The 23,387-nt window shown below is 50.2% G+C and overlaps 1 protein-coding gene across 4 annotated transcripts in view; it reads right to left on the reverse strand.

Moving 5' to 3' along the window:
• mnb (minibrain) overlaps positions 1–23,387 on the reverse strand; it is a 121,010-nt gene that overhangs the window by 64,405 nt on the left and 33,218 nt on the right. The window contains exon 2 of one of the 4 annotated variants that reach the window (XM_070537655.1): positions 10,915–11,030. The exons of 1 other annotated variant lie outside the window; for it this stretch is intronic. In XM_070537655.1, coding sequence (XP_070393756.1) covers positions 10,915–11,008 — 94 coding nt within the window. In that variant the 5' untranslated portion in view covers positions 11,009–11,030. Of the gene's footprint in view, positions 1–10,914; positions 11,352–23,387 lie in introns of those variants that run through there. 2 more of the 4 variants (XM_070537653.1, XM_070537652.1) reach the window with 2 other exon arrangements.

Raw genomic sequence — 23,387 nt, forward strand, 5'->3', positions numbered from 1 at the left:
ATGACAAGCAGTGCAGTGCAACGCATCACACGCTTTTCACCTCGTTCTTCTACCGTTGAAGTGATTATTATGCTGGATAATATCGAAGTAATAAGAATAGGAAACAGAAGCGCGAACTTCGCTTCAGTTGAAGTCTTCTCAACAAATGGAGGCGCACAGAAAGGGGGGAAAAAAGGTAAAGGAGAAAGAAGCCCACCGTTAAAGGGTCCCTCACCAGGTCTGGCCATTTTCAGCTGACAGGCGCAGTACATACAATGCGCGCTAACGATCGTGTCTGCTAATTATTGCATCTCTACGCGCCGCGAAAAGAGCTCGTAGTCACACGTGACTTCGAGAATTATTCAAGGCAACATCAGTCATTTGTTTGATATGTAACTTCAATAGAGGAATTAAAGTTTAGAGAAATAATAAAACATACAAACCGGATGTCTGCGTGTTTTTGTTTTACTTCGTACCGTAGCAAGAGAGATGCAGTGTCGTTTCGTCTGCTTGTCCCCACGTAGTGCAGACGCACGCGCGGAGAACGAAACTATCTCATTTTCTACAGCGTTCCAGCGCCGCCATCATGCTCTTTCACACTCTCACGCCTGTCTCCATAGCTCGTGATTGTGGCACTGATCATGTGTTCTCGTTCAGAGTGTGCAAATATCGTCCGCTGCGCGAAACGAAGACAAACGAAACAGCTCGTGCGCGAGACCGTCACCGGAAGTGCGTCACTCAGCAAAAACGAAAATAAAGGGAAAGAAGGCGGGGCATGTGACGTATTCGTCATGCGATCCTCCGGCTCCGGTACGGGAGAACGAAGGGAAGGAATTGCACTTCCGGAGGCTACACGGGGCGAGTGGAAAGAGTGTCCACGACGCTTTTGGTGACGCTCGCCTCCCGAAATCATAGGTTCGCGCCTTGTCAACTATTTATCTCCCTGCTATAAATGAACTAATTTGAAGAACCGTTGCGGTAGAACACTCCTTAGAGCGCACGTGACAATTTCCAGCGTATAACCAATATTTGCTATGCGGCCTTGTCCTTCGAAAAGGGTTACACGATGAAAAGTGTGCTCGCGCAGCTAAGAACCAATAGGCAAACAATAAAAGAAACTAACGAGAACGTACAGGGCGTTCCAGCAAGCACGGACGCGAGCACAAGTAAAAGGAACGGACAAGACAACGTTGGTTGTCCGTCCGTTGTCCTGTCTGTTCCTTTTACTTGTGCTCGCGTCCGTACTTGCTGGAAGACCCTACACGTTCACCATGCACCAACTGGCCCAGCAAAGCACACCACTAAGCAACTAAGGAAAACGCCCTCGCGCGCACAGTCGGAGGAACCGACAGGGCGAAAACGCTGGGCCACGAAGGGTTCGCCAGATTGGGACGCCCTAACCGGCCGGAATCGTTTCTACGGGGTGAGCCAGCTAAGCAGGCCAAGCGGTTGGTTTATCCCGAAGCGCGCAGATCCACCCGTCGACGTACGTGCGTGGTCCCCGCTCGCGTACTGCAGCTAAGTACGCTGCAAGCGCACGCAAGACAAACGGCGCCTACTCGGAAGACGTGTCGCGCGCCGCGTAGCGGAGCGTCTATAAGTAAGTGGTCGGTCACTGTCGCACGCTCCCCGTTTAAACGCAGCGGGAACGTCGGGCGCCTCTTCCGAGCCATCGCTCGCGCCGAGACGCAAACGTCGCTCGCGTCAGACACACAAGAAAAGCAGGATCACCACAAAAGGACGGCGACGCGAGCACAGTTGCTGAAGGTCCTTAAAGACGCCCGCGGTCGCATGTGTACCGTCGGTGACAGTGAATTAGGAAACGGCCGCTGTTCTGACGAACCAGAAGCTCGGAGGCAGGGAAAAAGAAAAGCGAGGGGCGGAAGGGAGATGAGGAGAGAGGACGCCGTGCTTTTTTTTTTCGTTTCTTTTTGTCTCTCTGCCTCCCCCTCCCTCTGCCTTTTAAACGCCAAAAGACGCACTCCCTGCGGCGCCTGACGCCAGACAGCGACGTCGTCAACGCAGGCGTGTCCATATACCGCCGGCGCGGCACTAGGCACCCGTTAGTTCATTTTACTTTTTGGCGTATTGTCTTACTGTTTTTTTTGTTTTCCGAGCAACTTTTGCGTGCTGCTCTTTGTGATGCCCCGGTCTCGTTTCTCATTTTCTTTTTACCGCAATTGTGACGAGAGAGAGGGAGAGAGGAACAATGAGCTTCCGCGGATTTGCGGCAACGTTTCTTTGCGTAGTCGCTTTCGATTACAGAACTTTCTGTAAGCTGGCAACAAAAGCACGCGCTTCACCGGCGATTAAATGCAAGCGTTATAAAGCCAGCCTTCGTATCTGCCTCAACAAAAGTGTTCAGCTTAAGTTGTCTTTTTTTGCTTTATTTACTTTTCGTAAGCAGGCGGCACAGTCTTGCCGTGTACAATAAATATCTCTGTTATACGCGTCAAGAGTGTCGCGTTCTCATTAAACGCTTTCTTTATTGTCGCGCTCTTTTTTTTTTTTTTTCAAGCGCCGAAAGAGAACCGAAACTAACGAGCCTTGTTAGTGTAGGAGGGAAAGCAAGACGACACTGACACAGCACTAATTTTTTTTAAAAAAAAGAAGAAAAATGCGAGTGAGTGAGCGAGAGAGTAAGTTCAGGAAGCGCGCAACACAGCAAGGCGCGCCTAACGTAACCGTTTAGCAGTGACCCAGTGACCCCGGGAGATCGAGGAGCTAAAAACCATAAATAAAGAACGAAAATGGAAGGAGCCACTTATGGGGGAAACCCATACTAAGGGTTCTGTGCTGAAAGCGAAGACACGCCGGGGACCTTGCAAAGCATTTTATAGCAGAGTTAGGAGGCACCTCTTGTTCGCTATCCGACAAAAGGCCACCGACGGCTTACTGGCTGACGCAGACCTCGGTCGAGCACTCCCGAATATGTTCTCGAGACAGTGCACACTTTTGCCTACGACCCGCGTAGAGTTCAAAGCTTCGAACGCATTCACACTCCGTGTAGCGGCTGCCTATACGTAGGATGTCCCAGCTAACGTTAGCCGTGCTGTTCAACGAAACAAATGACTTAAAAGAGACGGCGCAAGGTCAGGGATGGAAGCGGCCAAGGAAGTTTTGGAGCAGCTCTGAGAGCAACAAATTTGGCTCTTTGGAGCAGATATGGAGCAGTAATTAAGTGTTGTAGTGCAGCTTGGTAAACGTCAACATTGGTGAAATACAGGCATATGAAGAAAACGTGTTCGTTATTTGGATTTGCAGAACACTATTAGGTTGCGGCAGATCAGCTCTGCGGAAGCCCGCAAAGGCGAGCAAAATTTATCACAGCGAAATATTGTCATCCACATGACTGTAGCATAAAGCTACAAAGGAAGATACAAGTTTCTCAGAAACCAACATTAAATCGCATACCGGATGTGCCAACTAAATGTGGCCAAGAAAAAATAACTTGAGCTTTCCCTAAACAGCGCTTATTCAATGCTGACAGGTCTCTTTTAGTACCAGTCGTCATTGTGAACAAGCTAATAATATTCAATTTTAATGAACTAACAGTTATTACTTAACTGGTTCAATGAGGTGACAATGCAAATGTAGAATACGCCGAAAAATGACCGATAAGAGCGTATATAGCAACCTAGGTCTTGTGTGCTACTTCCCTTCCCCCATAAAGAAGCCTGCGATCTCTTTTTTTTTTTTTTTTTTCAATGTCCACGTGCCAAGGTTTCCCCGCGCCAGTAATATAAGTAATCTCACATGTGAGCGTCGTCTTCAGTGCGTTGTGTATCCTCCATGACACCCGAATAACATAATCGCTCTTCAAGCTTGTTTTTATTGCCTATGCGTTTAGTTACCAACAGGTAAAATATATTTTTTAATTTAAATACTATGCTGTTAGATGCCAAAAGCTGGACATCCATGTACGTGGAAGCAGTAACTATATTCTAACGTCTGCTACGGCAAAAATTGCATAATTGCCTAGACGAAGAGATGAAGATGGAACTACGTGCAGTACACTGCCATGTTGCTGCTGCATCGTAAATCTTCACCCAATCTCAAGGAATTCAAAGCACACTTCAAGGTTGCTTTCCGCCATCCATGAAAACACAGAAGTCTAGCTCGATTTGGTGTCAGATTTATCGAAAACAGATGACAAGAATATGAGTAAACCACTTTAAGTTATGCACGCAACGGACATCAAATCCAGAATAACTGTTTCGAGTAATCGCTTGCAAGTGAATTATGGGGGGGATTAAGGCATGTGCGATATACTGTACAAAGGGTCTTAGGAGGGCATATTACGAACGTGCAAACCTGGATCACGTCCTTGAAACGGTTCCGCTTTCCGAACCGTTACAAGATCTGGCTACTTCACATTCGACAGGGATCGAATGTGAAGGATCGAATAGCTGCTGAAGCGACGAGAAAAAGAGCACGGCCGCTCGTTCCCAGTGTCCCTATATTGACTAAATATGAAGGTGTACATAATTGGCTTGCGTTCTGCTGTAGCAAGAGCCTGGTTTTGTGTGGTGTGGTCTGGCAGAAAACAGTGTAGCAAACATGAGTGACACCCGCCGTGGTTGCTCAGTGGCTATGGTGTTAGGATGCTGAGCACGAGGTCGTGGGATCGAATCCCGGCCACGGCGGCCGCATTTCGATGGGGGCGAAATGCGAAAACACCCATGTACTTAGGTTTAGGTTCACGTTAAAGAACCCCAGGTGGTCAAAATTTCCGGAGTCCCTCACTACGGCGTGCCTCATAATCAGAAAGTGGTTTTGGCACGTAAAACCCCATATATTATTATTAAATATGAGTGACGATGCGGTTGCCATTGAATATTTGTGACCAAGAAGTTTCATGAAAGCAAGCAGGTCGTTTTTCGGCGTGCCGCACTATATCATCCCGGTAACCGGACGTGGCGTACGTGCGAAATAGATGTACGTCATACGCACGGCGCTCGCCCATTAATCGATGCAGACGTACCAATATAGGGCGCAAAATCTAATGTTAAAATATACAACGGAACTGATGAGCTATACACGCTGAGAAGACTGTATACGACCTCATTCGTTCAGTGCGGCTTTCCTTCACGAATTCCCCGTGAAACGAGCGCAAGTTCAAATCATCTTTAGCTGGTCCGCGTATACGCACGCGCGTGACCACCTTTATAAAACATTCGTAATGCATTGTGTAGCACAAAACCGCTGACCATTTCTTGTGGCCTATAATTACAATTATACCAGCAGACACGCCCACACTCTATAATGACCCTGACGCTGAAGCAGATGGCTTATAGACTTGGAATGCAAGGCTAATTAAGCGCTATAGCCACAGAGTTTCTCACTATAACACCTAGAGGGAAATCTGACTCCACCATCTATGGGAGTTTCTTAAGGGGGCACCGTGCCGTCATGGGAATGACGGTATATGTGTCTGCAAGGCTCGTGTTGGCTGGTGTTGTTGGAGGCTTCGTCTAAAACGTGGATATGGCTACACAAATAACGCGTTCGCAAGGAATAATCTTTATAAAATGTTTCCATTCAGGCATATTACACCTTTACTCACCTACAATGCATGACCAAGCGTAGAAAAGCAAGAACAGACGACCAACTGTTTCAAAGCGAGCGCGAACCTTGTCGTCTGTCCTCCAACTTTAGCGGCCCGCTGATAATTTTTACGTAACATATAGTCGTACACTCAATAAAAAGTTCTCATAGTTAAACAAAACGTGTTTTCGCGTAATAATAAAGCTAAAACAGCTTTTTACGATCTGTTTTAGCAGAAAATGAATCATTGTGACAGACGCAACGGTACTTGCCAAGCGCGTCTTCAAGGTGTCCTGTCTCTCCAAGAACGATGCCAATCCGAAGTCATAATATACCGGCATTCCCATGCATACCACAGCGCCGCAGCGCCAGATTTCCCTCTAGGTAATGTAGTGAGAAACTCTATGGCTATAGCCAACGCGCGTGTGGTTGCCACTGAACGCGTACGTCCTGCTAAATTTGGAAACTTCATTCGAAATTAGCGTTTCGGCAGCTCGATGGTATGGCGCAAAATGGCGCAGAATTATAAAGCCTATACGGTGTTAAGTCGCCTGTGGCTTGACAACCGGACACTACACGTCTTAAGATCGTATCTGGCACCATGTTAATATATATATATATATCTTTATATTCATTTGCTTTGAACAGCTCGCACTTACACCTCGCACGCGCTGCCCGCCGCTTATCGTTTCGTAGTATAAATTAACCCTCAAGTGGCGCCGCACACGAGACCGGCATGCGCTAATCGGCGATTTAGCGTCAATGAGCAGATAACACGAGCGTGCCGCTTCGCTTGCTGGCTGGATGTATGACCGAGATTTCCACTGAACAGAGGAAGTCGCGCATCGTATAGCACTGCATGTTTGTGCGCATCTGAAAGTGCCACAGCAAGCAAGAGTTTGAAACAGTTCCGCCAGTGTTACCTAATGTCCAGCAGATGTCGATTTTTTTCTTTTTTCTCTCACTGAAGCTCTATAGTTGGTGGGTCATCCTCGATATACTTGCAGTGCAAGGCGCAAACATGGAATGGCCCGCGTTGTCTCTTGTTTAACCCAATGCTTGGCCTTGCGCTGCAAGTACATTCAAGCAGTTTTGTTTATTTTTTATTTTTCTCAAACGCGCCATCGGACCTCGTTCTCCTTAGGTTTCAAGGCACATCGCATATATACACGAAATGCCGAACCTATATACTGCTAACACAAAGTGTTGAATACACCTCTATTGCCACGAAGTATTTATGGTATAGGCGGCGTCCACATCCACGGCCCAGCGACGGCTGCCTCTTAATCACAGAAACAGATCTCAAACACCGTGCTTTTTTTCCAGGCCGCAAGCGCCGAAAGCGCTTTCCGAGCCGAAAACACAGTCTTGACCGCCACGTTATGTCGTCACTTACTGTTCAGGTATTCAGGAAAACAGCAGCGGCGCACGCAGCAAATTGACTTTGAACCACAGCAGCATATCCAAGATGAGCCCGTTTTGAATCAGCCACGCAATGCAGTGCTACAATAGTTTGGATCCATAATTGCCGAAAGACGGGCATCTCAACACGAACTCAGGTAGCGCGCACCCGCCTTGTTTGCTCACGGTGGCTGCTAATGGCTGAGTGGCACTGCCAAATATAGCAGCGCAACGCCGGCCACGTGCTTAACCACGCGGGTTTGCGCGCGATCAAATCCTAGCCGGGGCGGCCGCATTTACACGCATGGGGGGGGGGGGGGCGAAATGCAAAAACGACCGTGTACCGTGCATAACGCATGCCTTTCGGTCATATGCATTATATATATATATGAACTAGAAGAAAGGAGGTTAACCGAGGGGCCCGATTTTTATTAACCATATCATAAGAAGCCAACAAACAAAGACACCAAGGACAGCACAGAGGAAATTACTTGTACTTACCAATTGCAATAAAGAAATTGTAAATTAATGGACCCATTAATTTACAATTTCTTTATTGCAATTTGTAAGTACAAATAATTTCCCCTCTGTTGTCCTTTGTGTCTTTGTTGGCTTCTTATGATATATATACGCACATATATTAACTTGCTCAACTTTCAGTCGGAGTTTGGAAGCGCGAAAGCTTACCTTGCCTCTCGTAGCCGCGGCAGCGTCCATTTTCCCGACTGATTTGGAAGCCACTTCGAAGCCTGCTCCGAAAAGCGTCGTTATCCTTTTCAGTCCCCGCTGCCTTAGCAGAGTCACTGGTTTCAGCGTGCATAGTTCGTTGTAAAAACGAAGTATATTTTTTGCAAATTGCAATGAGCCGCATTTAGAGGCTCTACTTGTTCCACTGTGGGCGAGTTGGCGCTCCCGGTCCAGCCAAAGTGACACCGGTCGCATTCAGAAATGGCCTCCCCCAACAAAAAGCGAGAGTCTTCCACCGCGCCGTGAGCAATCCCTTATTTCTTAATTAACAGACTGCCTCGCAGCAACGCTTTTTATGTAGCCTTTTCACAAATCAGTAGGTCAGACGCGTGTAACTCAAATGCTGAAGCTAGGGTGCAATTAGCAGCTCAGGAGACGTTAACTTTGATGTCCCCGATCGGTATCCGTGGTCATAATAACTATACTTGATAGCTTACAACGAAATAACGGACTGACTAAGATGCTCACTGCAGGAAAGGAATGTCGATCAGTTGGATCCGAAAGAATAGGCAAACTTCTGTCGACAATGCCAACGGCTACGACAATGCCGAGATTGATAGCGAAGACCGCGGTGACGTCGCCGAGGTCGACACACAAGAGCGGCGGCCAGCAGCAAGTGCGCGTTGCAAGTGGAGCCTACGTATTTTCGTTTACAATGGTTTCTATGGGAAATTAGTTCGTAGGAGCTCGGCTGGTCAATGTTACAAGCTTTCGAGCTGAAAATGAGCTTCATCTTTGTTGCTATCAGGTTTTCAAGTTTCACCAGTGATGATAAATTCCACTGCCCAGTGATGACATCACATGCAACACGTGTTCCCAGACTACGTGAAGCTTGAGTCGCATAGAAAATGTGGAAATCCTGATTGCGATGGCAAATCTTGGGTGAAGTGCCTCAAGTGTTCGAGTGTTTCCTTGTTTGCAGAACCGCAACTGCTTTGGTGAGCTTCATATACCCGCCGAGTCCCACAGGACCGGACAACCATATTTGAGCACATTGCTACATTGTTTGCACGCAGTTTTTATTTTGCGGTCTTGTTGTACGCTTAGCTGTCAAATAAACAAGTTTAAAGCAAATCGTTCGGAAAGTTTAAACATGGAACGGAAGAGATCAAGCGACTCACTTTAAGTTAGCAAGCCAAGCGGAATGAATGTCCGACATCTGAATTATACGTTGGCTCTACTGATGTTATACAACGCCTGGGGCAGTATTGTTGCCTTTTCAGTTTTTATAATCGGGAACCGCCCTTGAGCCGTCAAAAAAAAAATTGTTCGAACAGAAGGCGCCATTTCACGTTAAATACTCGATTCCAAAACATCAAATCAGCGTTCATCTGAACACAGAGGAGTAAACGCGACTTCGTGTAAATAGAGCATTGTCCTTGGGGGATTCTCTTGGCGTCTTGTATATTTGAGCATCAATGCGACGGACACGACGACGTGTAGAAAGGTTAATGCCGTTCGACAAAATAACGCCACGCACAGTTCTGCACTCTTCGCCTCGCCTCTCTCGATTCGGCGAGGGTGGTAAGGTTCGGTGGGACTTGACAATTAAAGTGTTCAGTAATGATTCTTTATTTTCCATCTGTTTATCGTACGTGCATCAGTACACGCACAACACATTCACCTTAACAACTTTATCGAGCATTGATTTTACCTGCGCCGATCGAGGTCTCGACCAACTAGCCAGTAAGAACTTCTGCCGTTCAATTTTTCCTATGCATGGCGGAATCCTCCATAAGACCATGTTCGATCACTGACAATGTCAGAGGAGCATAACCTAGTGAGCAGCGCGTGAGTCACTGGGAAAACCCAGCACAGCCATAGACAAATCGAAACAACCACCACCGATTCAACAGCCGCGCACAAAATGGAACAGATGCGACCAAACGGAGGACTAAGTCCATATTATTCCGCAGGCATCTGGCGGCAACAGTTTCCTCGGACAAACTAGAACGCATCCGAAAACCTCGGCATCGGGTTAAATAAAACAGGTGCAAGAGGTTGACGACAGGCTGGACTCCAAATGTCACTGTGTCGTAAGCCGGGAGAATCCGCGGTTACCACGATCGCGGTTGCCACATACCCTGCTGAAAGCGGTTGGTGCCGATAACTGGCCCTTTAGCTGCGACCCACATGCAGCCCGACTAAGTCTCACGCGTGCGACGAGTCTCTTGGCTGCACCGGCCGAATTCAAGGGCTCACCGGGGTGTTTTCCGGGTACACGCGCGACGCAGCCGAGCCAGCTCCGGACGGGAGACAGGGGCGTGGGCCAGGGAGCAGAGCCCCGAAGCGGCCGCCCTTTGCACAAGCGCGCTTTCGCCGTTGGCCAAGGCCGTCTCGGCGCCGATAAAGCCCGGCGGCGCGGCGGCGCTCGCCCCGAGGTCGGCTCGCTCGTAAAATAGGCGGGGGGAGCCGCCGCCCGGTAGCAGCAGCAGCGGCGGCACCCTCCACCCCCGCGACATTGTTGCGAGTGCCGGCTCCCCTTATCTGGGAGCCAGGCCGTTGCACAAGAGCAGCGCGCGGCGCCGACGGCTGGCGCAAATCGGAGCATCCCCTCCGCCCCACCCCGTCCAGCGGACACGCGCAACTGCTGGCTGCCTGTTGGAGAATGAACTAAAATGGAATAAACAACGGGGCAGGGTTTCGCAGGCAACAGACGGGCCCGCCGTTCCACACGCGTGACGCCTGTACGGCTTCTCAGCACCGCGCATGTCCCTCGCGTCTCCGCGGCTTGATAGGTACGGGCACTTGAAGTGTCTGTTCGCTTGAGTTTGTGCACGGCACGCAAGCAGGCATGCCAGACGCCGGCACGACGACTGCGCGCACAACCGAGGAAGAAGCCCTTTCGCACGCGGAGGGAGGTGGGTCCAGAAGACCCATGCAAGAGTTGGCTTTGCCAAGGGTCGTTGAACATGCTGCCGACGCATGAATGAGTGCCGCCGTCACGGCCTCGGTGACCACGATCGCGCAACAGCATGGCACCAGACGGGCATGTTCGGCCGGCGGAATGAGGCAAACGCCCACGCAGGTGGCGCCGCCGCTCGGCAGAGCACGCAAGCTAAGCGAGCGGCGGCGGCGACGACGCCCGACGAGCCATGCAAACAGAGAGGAAGGGAGGGAGTGCGCTCAGACTGGGGGAGGAGGATTGGGTGGGGGAGAGTCGCCGCCGCGCGAAGGAGGGAGGAAAAGACTGGGCTCGCGGCGGCCGTGTGCAATCTGGCGGCGGCCTAGGGTACTCACGCTTGACGCGGATGCTGTCCAGGTGGAAGAGCTGGCTGGCCTTGTTCCAGTCGGACTGCTTGGCGAGCAGGACGGGGTCGTCCGGCGTGTCCATCCCCGCTGCCGCTGCGCCGTCACTGCGGGCCACCACCATGGATACAACGGGGCACCATTCAGCCCGGGCCAACAACACTTGGGGCACACACCACACGCACACACACTCGCGCGCGGGAGCACCACCGCTGCAGCACACAAGCACACACGGCGCCGAGACAGAAGAGGCGCAGCTCGTTGCCCAGTGAGTAGTAGCGTAGTAATCCAAAAGACGGTTCACCGAAGGGCACAGCAGCGCGCTCGTTTTCACGGAACCATCCCCATCGTGGACGCCTCAATCCACCGCCGCCAGCGCTGTCCTTTCGGAGGAAACCAACATAAAGTTTCGCCACTCGCAAAAAGCTCCCCTCCTCGCGCCGCGTCTCCCCTCGTTTGCTGCTCTTCCTTCCCCTCTTCCCTCCCTCTCCCCGTCGGCGCTGGCTCTTTTCTGCGCTTGACGCCGGCGAAGGAAAGCGCGCACGCCGCCGCCGAGGGAGAACGCACAGGCCACAGGCGCGCACAGCAACAGCGGCGGCCCCTGGCGTCGTCTGCGATAGCGACGCCCCATTGGCCGCCACAGTGCCGGGCCGACCAATTGCGGCGCAGCAGACACGGCGACCCAGCCGACGACTGCGGCTGGCGTCGGGCCTGGCGAGGCGAGCGACCGCTGTCGGACCAGCAGGAACTCGGGGTCGTACGCGACAGGAATCGGCGGAAACGTAACTATTAGGGCATCCATTCCCCCACAAACAGAAAAAAAAAGGAAAAAATGCCCTCATCTGCCTGCTACTGTTCGCTGGCGTCTATACTGGTCCGCGCCGTCGCGGAAAAAACCTCTCACCAGGCCAGCCACGCGCGGCGGCACGAGCAAAACAACAACAAAGCGGTCTTCGCCGCACAACACGGTCCGCGCTCGTCGAAGGCGCTCCGCTGTCGGCGCCCATCCAGCTCGCCTCGCACGACCTAGAAACAGCAGCGGTCGCCTAGCCGCGCCGCGAGTTTTTGAATGAACGCTCGAGCGCTGCAGCGGATGCAGAGAAGTGTCGGGCCGCGCCTACGCTCGTGGTAAGTACGTACGCGCGCACGCACGCTTCCTCCAAGGACGGCGGCGCGTCCCCCCCCCCCCCCCACCGCGACCACCACTCCAAGACGGCAGGCAGGAAGCCCGCTGCAGCGAGAGCGCAGCATCCGCCATCTGACAAGTGACAGATAAAGAAAAGCGGCCAGCAACGCCTGGTCCCCGCTAACCCCGCTTTGCCAGCTGTGAATGAAGTCGGCGACAGGCAGCCTTCACCCCCTTTCCCCCTTTTTTACGTCGGACCCGGTTGAACGAACGCGCACCCCGCCTCGAGACAGCTGCCGACGCGCACTCGATCGGGCCGTGCTGTACTTGCTTCACTCACTTCTCTTTCGCCGATGCTATGCCCGTATAGGAAAGGACAGGCGATCACGCAGGCGTGTTTTGAACATCCTGCAACGGGAAATTCACAAGTGCCGCAGGCAAGCGAGCGGAATATTCTGGGGCCTATCGACTAAACTGTTCAGCCATAGGACCGAAGCTTGAAAGCCACGACCCAACTGTGTACTCGGCAAAAGAAGCGCACCGCAAATCCGTAAAGTCAATCTCTTCCGTTTTGGAGGCATAGAGGCAACATACAATTTTGGCGGATATGTGAAAAATTGTTACGTTAATTGTTATTGTCGGCGATTATGCACAGAACGCCCACCCCCTCCACATAATTTGGTTTTCTTTCTTTTATTTTTTCTATCCAACCAGAAACTCCATATTTTCTGCGAATTAAAACACTTCTTGCAGACGTGTTTGAAGAAGAACTGAAGAACAATAACGTCAACATCACCGTCATCTCGAGAATAATAAATCTAACCACTTATTCAACATAAGATTGAAGCTGTATAGGAAAAGCACGCGTTTACAAAAATCCATGTTTATTACAGAAGGCCGATGCTATATGTCATCGACAAGGAGGCCAGAATAACAGAATCCAATCGACAAGAAAGGAACGGCGACCAGAGAGATCTCGCGAAATGTGCGCAAGGTTGAAGGACGGCAGGGTGAAAAAGCCGGCAGATATTCCATCACGCCCTCTGGGAATCGATGTCATGCGAAGCAGTGTGCGGGGAGACTACCAAGATAGCGAAACTCGACCGTGAGAACACCAAGACGTATACGCGACTGTTTCACGACCTACATGACACGCATGTCATGATATTCATGTCATGACCTATCATTTCCGTTCGTCATACACTTTTGTCAAACTATGCCAATTTTACTGCATACCAAATTAACGAAACGACGATGCATGAGAGAAGCAAGACGTAGGCCAGCGGCTATAGATGGATATACTGTCAAAGTGGGAAATGTTAATTCGCCAAGAAATGCTTCGCATTTAATAAGTTTAAGAATCGGACACCCGACAAAATTTTGTGCACATGGACGGCGTTAAAACGCAACAGGCTCAGCACAACTTGAACGTCGTATACGCTCGCATTGCAAGAAACGCTCCTGTTCTCGCGCCCGTTTCTTCGGACCTCCTCCAAGCGCGAAGTCCACCACCGCGTTGGCGTTTGAACCCTACGAAGAGGCCAGCTTGCGGAAGTTCTACGTCTGATATAGCTAGTCCTGCATGAACATTCGAGGAAAGCACGGTGACAGTATTTACGGCGGTTATAGAGACGGCTTAATAGCACGGAGTAGCGGGGAAAGGTCACATGGTCTGCTTTAAAAAATTGAAAGCACGTAAATCACCGCGGCGGACGAGCGCAGTATATCGAAGTGAAGGCTTCTGGGTCGCAGTAGACTCCTCGTGCATTGACGTTAAAGTACGCGTATACCGGAGCCAATAGCAGACGTCTCTTTGTGGGGGCTACGCTCACGTTATAACCAAACCTCACAACGGAAAAGTCATTTCCGCAGACGACAACGAGGAAGGACACTAAATCAGGGAATAAAGACGGTCAAATAATAATATTAAAAAGAGTGATTATAAGGCACATTATAGTGTGCACACAAGTGAATGTACACGTGTTGATACGCGCGTTCCAACTAACAGTGACCGCGTGCCACTTCGTATAGGTTCTGAGGAGAGTGCCTTGACATAAACTACATACTTTTTTTTTTTTTGTCGTCAAATTCAGCCTTTCCGAACCTCACATAGCAAATAGGAAAAGAAAAAAAGAAACGTAGACACGAGACAATGACGACGGCCTGTACAGGCAGTCCTTACGTATATAGTACAAGCGGAATTTTACAGTATACAACGACTCAAACAAAGCAAGGTGAACACGTGTCGATACCGAACCTCTGCACGCAACTTCGTCGAGGGGAACACTAAGTTGGCCTCATTGTTCAGAGTTCCCGCTCGCTCAACGAGAAAAAAAAAATAAGAAAGAAAGAACACTGCGCTAGTTCTGGATAATAACAAGCGCGAACGTATAACGTCAAGTGCTTAAAAATAAAGCTTTTATCTATCGAGGCTCTACTTTTGTAGTATAAATTGTATACTTGCGAGCAGCTTCCAAGAGGAACACCTGCGCTGCATGAACACTCAATTGCAACGATACAAAATCTAGCCACCGATCTCTCCTCGTCGCCGATGTACGGACGAAAAATAAAGCGGATTCCTGCTGCAAATCGCGCAAAGTTGCCCCGTACGCCTACGCGCTCGAATGGGATAAAGCAAATGGAGGGAATACCTATATACATCAAATGGATAATGCGAAGACCAAAGTGTACATATACGATATACAGGGACACGGCGTTGGCGATGTACGGCGACATGTTTGTAAATTTATAGGAAATCGATGCGTATGAAGACTATAGGATAGCACGTGTGAAATCGAACGCATAACATCAGAATGAAGCACATGCCCAGAGAGAAAAGTGTGGCGCGCTCGCGTTTACAAACAACCGACGGCCTGATCGTTCGACCTTTCGTCTCTCTCAGTTCGAGGAGGATATAGATTTATGGCGCACGTCAGTCTGAGCGCACGCGGCGTTGGCGAAACGTCGATGGATCTAAGTAGTGGCCAAAGGTCGAACAAAACGCTGCTTGCGACAGCACGCAGCCGTGTTTACGGACAGTCAACCCTTTATATATATATATGAGCGTCGCGTTCGTACACGAGCAACAAATAAACGAAACAAAAAGAAAAACGCGTGTATTCTTGCACAAGAAAACGCGCTGCGAGCAAACATAGCGTGCAAACTAGTGTACCGATATACCTGTAGTGCATATATATATATATATAACGAGGGCGTATATATATATATATATATATATATATATATATATATATATATATATATATATATATATATATCCACACATTATGTACATACATAGCGACACACACACACGCAGCGACAGAAGGCACACGAACGGCGCTGGCAACGACGCGTGTCTGGCGCTGTTCAAGATGCAGCCCGTGGCCTCCGAGATCTAAAGCGTAATGTGTAACGCCGCAAGGTCGTTTGAAGTCACAAGCTCGGAGATTAGAGAAATTCATGTGCTATACCCGTAATTCCCATGCTATATAAGCTGAGCTATCCCAGCGCCAGAATTCCCTTATATATAGTAACCTTTGCGGAAAAATATGAGCCCGCCAAGTGCACATCCCTTCACCCGCAGTATTTCAGACGTTGGAGAGGGGACATGCAAACGCGGCAGCGAAGTCGCAAGCAACACCTCACTGTACATATAATATGTCAATCTCTTCATGTGCTCTGTTTCCACCCTCACCGCCGAGTGCCGTTGACGTGTCAGCGCATATATACAGCTACAAGTCGGGTACAGCTCAAGAAGGCAGGAGAGGCCCCACCCAGATGACTGATGCGCGGCAGCCGATTTCCTCCGCTGATACGGCTCGGTCCACGGTTCGAAGCTCGGGCTAGCCATGTTCTCCGTCGGCGGGGTCACCGGCCCCCCGGCACATGACGTGTCTATTGGTGGAGTCGCATGTGCATGCGCCTTTTGAGGGCCAAAATGCCGCTGCCTTCTAAAGCTGTGCCCGACTGCGGACAGTTACAGTGCGTTCAGCAGCAAATTCCTTACTTTCCATTCCTTCATTTTACGTAAAAGAAAAAATAAATAAATAAAAGACTCATTACTACTACTGTAGATACAGCTACCTGGCTACGCTATTATTTCAACGACGACAGGTTCGCCCAGTACACCCGTTCGGATATACCCCAAAGCCGCTCTCAATGCCGACCTTCAATCTATAGTATACACGCATCGTTTACTCACAAATTCGCGAGAACCGTCATGGCGCGTGCGGTGCGGGCCGCAAGGACATCGCGTTGCCTCGTCACTACATCGAAACGCTCCCCCTGCGGCCTCCTCTGCTGATCAGATAACGAGGGCGTATATACACATCGGGTATATCCCCCTCCACAGGGCAGTTCTCCTTCCAACCGTAACGTAGCGTAACGTAACGTATACGAAGCGAAGCCACACTCCACGGACGAGGGGGTGGAGGCTTCGACCACACGGACGTGACCTGGCATTTCGTTTGCGGTCAATTGCATGGAAGGAAACAGCTCCGAGCGAACCACGCTCACAGCTCGGCCATGCGGCTCGTTCGCACACGTTCACGACCCTTTGAGCGAACAGAGCAGCGGATCCAAGTGCGTCGCGTCCCGCTGCCCGATATGCGGCAATTTCGTCGACGCATATACTTCGCATACGTGCACGCAAACTCTCATTCTAAATGAACACCACATACTTATTGGCCGTGCTGCTGCACTTGACGGAACGGGAATATATGGGACGAGGGTCTCAGTGGTCGTGACGATTTGTAATGGCATCTTCTTTGAAACGGGGGCGGCGAAAATTGGTCGCCTATGGCCTGCTTGAGCGAATCAAGTTTCACACCTATTGCAGTTTAGCATTTTGCCCATCTCTACTTTATATTCTTTTTTATCTGCATTAAATCCTCCATCTCCATATTTTACAGTTACCTATGTCTGTACAACGACTCTGGCTTCATCGTTATCTCCCCTCCTTTATTTTTATTTTTTTGTTCCCTCCAGCAATATTCTAAACCTCTCACTTACTTCGACCGCTGGTCAGTCAGCGCTCTCATCAGCTTCGAACCCCAGCGCTTACTGAAGGTGGGCGTTGCCCACGGTCTTGGCTGGCCGAATCTCTCGGCTTTCCATCACAATGTGCCGAGTAGTCTTCTGCTACAGCAGGCACATGCCTATTGCCGTTACAGATATTTACTCCTGCATGTTTTCTTTTGTTTCGTTTTTTCTCCTCAGGCAACCAGTATATGCCGCTTACAGTCAACATGCATCTACAGCTAAACAACTCGGCGACCACCACCCCCTCCCTCCCACTCCTCCAACCGTTTAAACCTACGTTGAAAAGGCAGTCCAATAGTGCCAACCGATCGCAGCCCTATTTTTACGTGCCACGGGCGATGCGAAACGGGCACCTGACCATGGCCTGCCGCAACGTTGCACGGTTATTCTGTTCGGCGAGGAGACGGGTTACACACAGAAGCTGTCGATCGGACACACCTCGCCACTGGTTCGCCGCCCCGTTTGGGGCGTTGAAAAGTGGGCCTTTCCAAACAGAAGGAGGAGACAGGCTGCAGACTTGCATAGCCGGCTCGCTACACGGCGAACTCGCTCGGCGAGCAGCCTCGTCGGCGGCGGCGCTCTGGCCCATGCGCGCGGCGGGCGACCGTAGCCGGCCCGACGACCCCCGCCTGTCCGTCCGTCCATCATCCGTGCGTGAATGAGCAAGCAACAGCAACAGCCGACAGGCAACGTATGCGCCTAAAAAAAGACAGCACGCGCCGCAGCGGCGGCAGAGCGCAGCGGCGCTTCACAAAGGCACCGACAAAGAGGGCCCGTGCCGTCAGTCAGGGGCGCCCACGCACACCCCGCACCCCACGTGGCCTAGAGCGCGGCGCTCTGCAGCCGTGTGGAGAAGTATCGGGCTTGCGACGACGGGTCACAATGAAAGGGAAAAAAAAAGAAAAAGAAAAAGTAAGAACGCTGGACTTCGCCATACGGATATCCGTATATAGTTATAGGTAGACGAGAGTTTTCGCTCGCCTTGTAACTGGGGGTTCTAGCTGCTTCTCATTTAATAATATAGACAAGCAAGCCCCGCCTGTCCTGCCATTCGGGTGTAACCATGTCATATGCCGTTTAACGGCAGTAAGTGATAAAATTAGTGCGCTAATGGCTTTGCTATCTGAGATCAGAAGAATGTACTAAATTTGTCAGATATTCATCAGTGCCACAGTGCTAACATCCCTTAACTGGCGCAATATATCCAAATCACGACACCATTTATTGCTATTTGCTCTCTCTTTTGTTGACCCCGTGTGATCGGGTGGACTCGGATTCATCACTTTTCGGCCACTCTAAGCCACAAGGACTCGCGGCTATAACAGGTGTAATGTACATTGTCGCGCTCTCTTTTATAACATGACTGGATGTTCGAGCTTGCCACTCCAGCTGCCTTCCTCTCGTTTTACAATTTAGTGCTCGGCCCCGCGCACACGTGCCCTCTCCTCGCATCAGGCCCTCCGCGGCCTCCCCCGCGCCGCCGTTCAAATGCTCGCGGTGCGCGCCGGGTAGCAGTGAAAAAAAAAAATCGGAACGTCCATTCGGTGGCGCCATCAAGCGGCGGCGCCTACGTCAAAGCAACGTCACGCGCGCGTCACAAAAGACGCCATTGGCCGCGCTCCTGTTGCTACGGGACGCGGCGGCCCGGGCGCGGCCTATCGCTGCCGTCGAAGCGGCAGCGCGGGCCAATGAGCGCCAGTCGCCAAGATTCACAGACCCCTCCACTTCTTCACGTCGAGAGGAGCCTCGGCGGCCCAACAACAGCGGCTCCCACAAACGCGGTCGTCGTCTGCTGCCGCCGGCGCGCGCGACCTACCTACTGCAGATCGGCCCTTACCAACACGCGTGCATTATGGCCGGCTACTGCCACATCACCCCTCCAGGGGCCCTCTACAAGTCGCAATTGCGTAAGAAGCGCGTGAACACGACTTGGAGTAAAAAAAAATAAAAAATGGGGGGGGGGGGGGGGGGTGAATCTCGGCTCTCGAGCCAGTTGCCACCCGGACACAACAGGCGGCAGCGGGTCACTCCCCTCTCACCCATCTCATTCCCCCCCTCGCCCCTCCACATTCCCGATATTGAGCCTGCGTCCGCTCTTGCTCTGCCCGGCGCGTCTCCGGTGAAACGATACCACTCATTCCGAGGGAAAAAGAACATTTTTCCACAAGGACGCCCCACCGTGAACTTCGGTTCTTGCGAAACGCGCGGACCTCGTTGGCGCTCGCACACGCGTTTTCTCGGCAAGACGCGCTGGCCGCCACTGCGAGGCGAACAGCCTTGACACGGGTCACCAAACACTGACCACGCGCTGGTCATGACCCTCCCTGCCAACCCATGCGGGCATTTTCCAGCCAACTTTCCAGACGTCAACACCGATGGACGCGGAGATATGGGTGCGCCTCGCCAGTTTGCAAAAAAGAAAACGTGCGCGCGTACTCTCCGTTCTTTTTCCCCCTTTTTATTCTTTTATTATTTTCTTTCTTGCGTGCACTGTGAACTAATTCTCTTGTTTGCAATATCTGGCACAACGGTCACGTCAAATAACGAATTCGCAGCAAGCATATATAGTTTACACTGGAGAACCCACGCTAGGATAATTCGTAATTACGGTAAATTCATACAAATCTCGAAATATCTGTTAGCGCGCTAAGTTTCTAACACATTCTATGTTGCTCAATAATAAACCATGCTTTTCGGGACAAAGCGCTACTCACTCATATTATATGTTGTCTCTGGCAGAGCTCACCTTACCACTTCACCGTGACACGTCGCCCAGCACGTTCGCCTCGCAATAGCGATGGCTATTCAACCACCTTTGTCAGACTAACAGAAAGTAAACACGAGACGACAAAGGCTACGCAGAGACAGTACACGGGAAGCGTTGTAGTACAGCCTGCAGGTATTAACGACGTCTCATCAGCGGGCACAAAGACAGACCTTCTTGCGCGTGGTACGTAAGCGCAACATGGCGCCCAGCGGGTGAGAGACACTAATCGATCTTATAGTACACTTGACCTTGAATTAACTGTTCATAAACAAGTTCATTCCGACCCTGTAGCATTTAGAATTTACAACTTGAGAACGTGACACTTTTGTTGCTCATCGTAATAGATAGCGGCATTGTTGACAACTTACACAGATATGCCATCGCAGTGGGTCTGAATAAGTTACCGCTTTTTTTTCCCCTATAGCCCATATGATGTCGACTGTCTGAACATTTCAGCAAAAGTTGCGAAAACGTACTTACAGTTATGTATGCAAACTAAGTGGAGCGACAACAAGACACGAATAGAGAGAAGCTCCATTCGGGTCTTGTTTGCTATATATATGGGTTCGCATTCAGCATTATACTTTGAAGATAGGAGAAGTTTTCCAGCGTTGCAACTGCGATATCCATGTGAAATCCGTTCACACCGCGAATGTTTCCTGCATCCCGCACCCCATGCACTGGAAGTCACAACTTGGATCGCTCAATATGATCAACGAAAGTTTAAGAGCTCGCAAGTTGATGTATTATGTTCGACTCAAGTTTCGTAAAACTTGGCGCATACGTTCCTAAAACCGTAGAACGAGCGCCCAAATTTGCGGACTTTACGCAAAATGCGGGATAGGTGAGAGGTATGCTGGCAATGACATCGGGAGACAAGAAAGGACCACAGAAGCAGAAAGCAGAAACACAAGAGCGACTCGATGAGGAAAGCCGATCATTGACGACGAGATCAGATACCCGATTCATCGGGATCACATGAAGAAACTGGAGGATTTTCTATAAGACCACCTGATATAGCCCGTATGCATACATAAATGACAGACTGGCACTACCAGTCTCGCATATAGCGATATATCAGCATTGTATCAGCAGCACAGCAACGAGCTTTCAAGATCGTGCACATTTATCGATCGTCGTACTATATATATACCGTTTCGGGTCACTCCCCTTTCACCCAAATTCGGTGCGAACCAAACTGCTGCAAATAACGTTGCGTGCTATATACGGCGGATGTTGACATGTTGCTTCTGACCAAGGAACGAGAGCTCCACGAGTATATATATATATTCAAAGAACCACCAAGCTATAAGCTGCTGAAACATACAGTTATACGGATTGGCTTACGTGAAATTAACTGTTCGTTCGCTCCCCGCAATGGCTAATTCTCAATTCGAGGAACACAAGGGCAATAGGTCAAATGATAACATGTATAGGCCTCGAGCTCTGGTTACGCGGCGCCACTGTACCGGTACATGCAGCGCCACATGCGCCCATCCTCGGAGATTTCAGGTTGGGGGCACTACTGTTTACGGCCGCGCCGCGCACTGCGCTATGGGTGGAGATGGCGTTGACGAGGGATCGGCGTGTGTTGTTTTGCGGCTTTCTAAAGATAGAAAATATCGATGGCTACTTCAAGAAGAGCTGCTTACGCATGGGTGCGAGGTTGTACTATAGCAGGCACGTTTACGCAGTAAGAGAAGAATCGGTGAACGCAAGAGGCCCGTCGTACATCGTCGGCAAATGTGTCGCCCAGATGAAAAGCGTGGACTACGATGTGCGTCTTGAGGTGAACCAATCCTTTCTTCAAAAAAGAAATAAATAAATAAGTGCCTCAATATCGCTAACCGCTTCATTTTTTTTTCTTTTTTAGTTGTCAGAAAATTGCAGAAATATTTTGCACGCAAGCTGTACATGCAAAGCTGGCTGCTGAGCCTGGTGCAAGCACGCCGCGGCCATGGCGATATTCGTAAATGAATACGAATATACATCCTGCACGGATGTTCCATGCGCATGGAAGAAACCATCATCGCGTCCCAACGTCGATGTCAAAAAATCAATCAAGGAAGTCTTTTCCCGTACGGGAAGTTCGTTTTTTACTTTTTTTGTGTGTGTGATGCGACTTTGCCGCTGATTGACGCAATCAATTTTGCAAGTCGACCTTCGCGAAAACCAATTCTGCAGATGGTGAACCCTGCAGCTCTTTTCTCGCAGTTTGCAGGTGTAAATTGTGCCATTAAGGAGCTTGAGGAGCGCAGGGACATGATCCAGGTGCCGTCGACGGCACATCTAGCAAACGACAGCTTCGACCGAGAGTTGCTAAAAAAAAAAACTAGATAAGGAGGGCAGCATACACAGTGCGCTAAGGGTCACTTCGACCTCTCCTTTTATTCTGAAAAGTGAAAACATGGTCTGAAAGATGTCTATCCCAGAAAAAGATTTCTACAAACAATTCGTCGTTGCTTCGTCGTTGAATGTTGCTTCTCTCGTTTCCCACGAAGTGAGCACTGCATATTCGCGTTTCATTCCTTTTCGGTTGCCACAGCTCTCCCTCTGAGCTGTTAGAAAGCAAGAAGATAACGTGTCTGAATACATAAGGCGCACAGACTGGCATTATAAAGGCAAAAGGCGCAGCCCATCAGAAACAGGTCAAAAGAACACAGACGACACACACATTTGGCGCTTTGGTGTGTGTTGTCTGTGTTCTTTTGTTCTGTTTTTGATGCGCAACTACTTTGCCTCCATCATGATATACCAAGAAGCCCAATGTGCAACATTATACTGGCATTAATCGATAGTAAGACATGTTTACCTTGCTCGGCGGACAGCTGCGATCCACCTCTGTCTTCTTTCAGTCTCATACGATTTCCAAGGAAAATGGTAGAATTTGATCAGCGGCAATTTTCCAGCAGTGTTCCTGTAGCTGTTGTGACAGCCATAAACGCAGCAATGCGGCGAATTGCCTTTCCTGGACCCGGTTTTCACAACCACGCCACGAGGCGCCATGCTCCCCTACGTTGTCAACGCGTCCACTTCGCATTCACCCCCAACCTATAATCGCCATCACCCGCGACAGAGGGCGCTACGTGCGCGGCTTGAAGCTGCAGTGCACGAGGCCTATACCCAACTCAACTCAAAGGAGCATCTATACGTAAACCGCCAAATTTCGTAACAAGCGTTAATTGAACATTCCAATTACCCGCCGTGGTTGCTCAGTGGCTATGCCGAGCACGAGGTCGCAAAATCGAATCCCGGACACGGCGGCCGCATTTCGATGGGGGCGAAATGCGAAAACACCCGTGCACTTAGATTTAGGCGCACGTTAAAGAACCCCAGGTGGTCGAAATTTCCGGAGTCCTCCACAACGGCGTGACTCATAATCAGAAAGTGGTTTTGGCACGTAAAACTCCATAATTTTTTTTTGTTGTTAACAATCCAATTCGACCGCGGTTCTCGCACGAGAGAAAGAGAGGGAGAGGGGAGAATGAAAACGAAGGTTCCTGAAGCTACCACTCTGAAGACGCCCTC

The sequence above is a fragment of the Dermacentor albipictus genome, chromosome 4 (genome assembly GCF_038994185.2).
Source record: "Dermacentor albipictus isolate Rhodes 1998 colony chromosome 4, USDA_Dalb.pri_finalv2, whole genome shotgun sequence".
NCBI lineage: Eukaryota > Metazoa > Arthropoda > Arachnida > Ixodida > Ixodidae > Dermacentor > Dermacentor albipictus.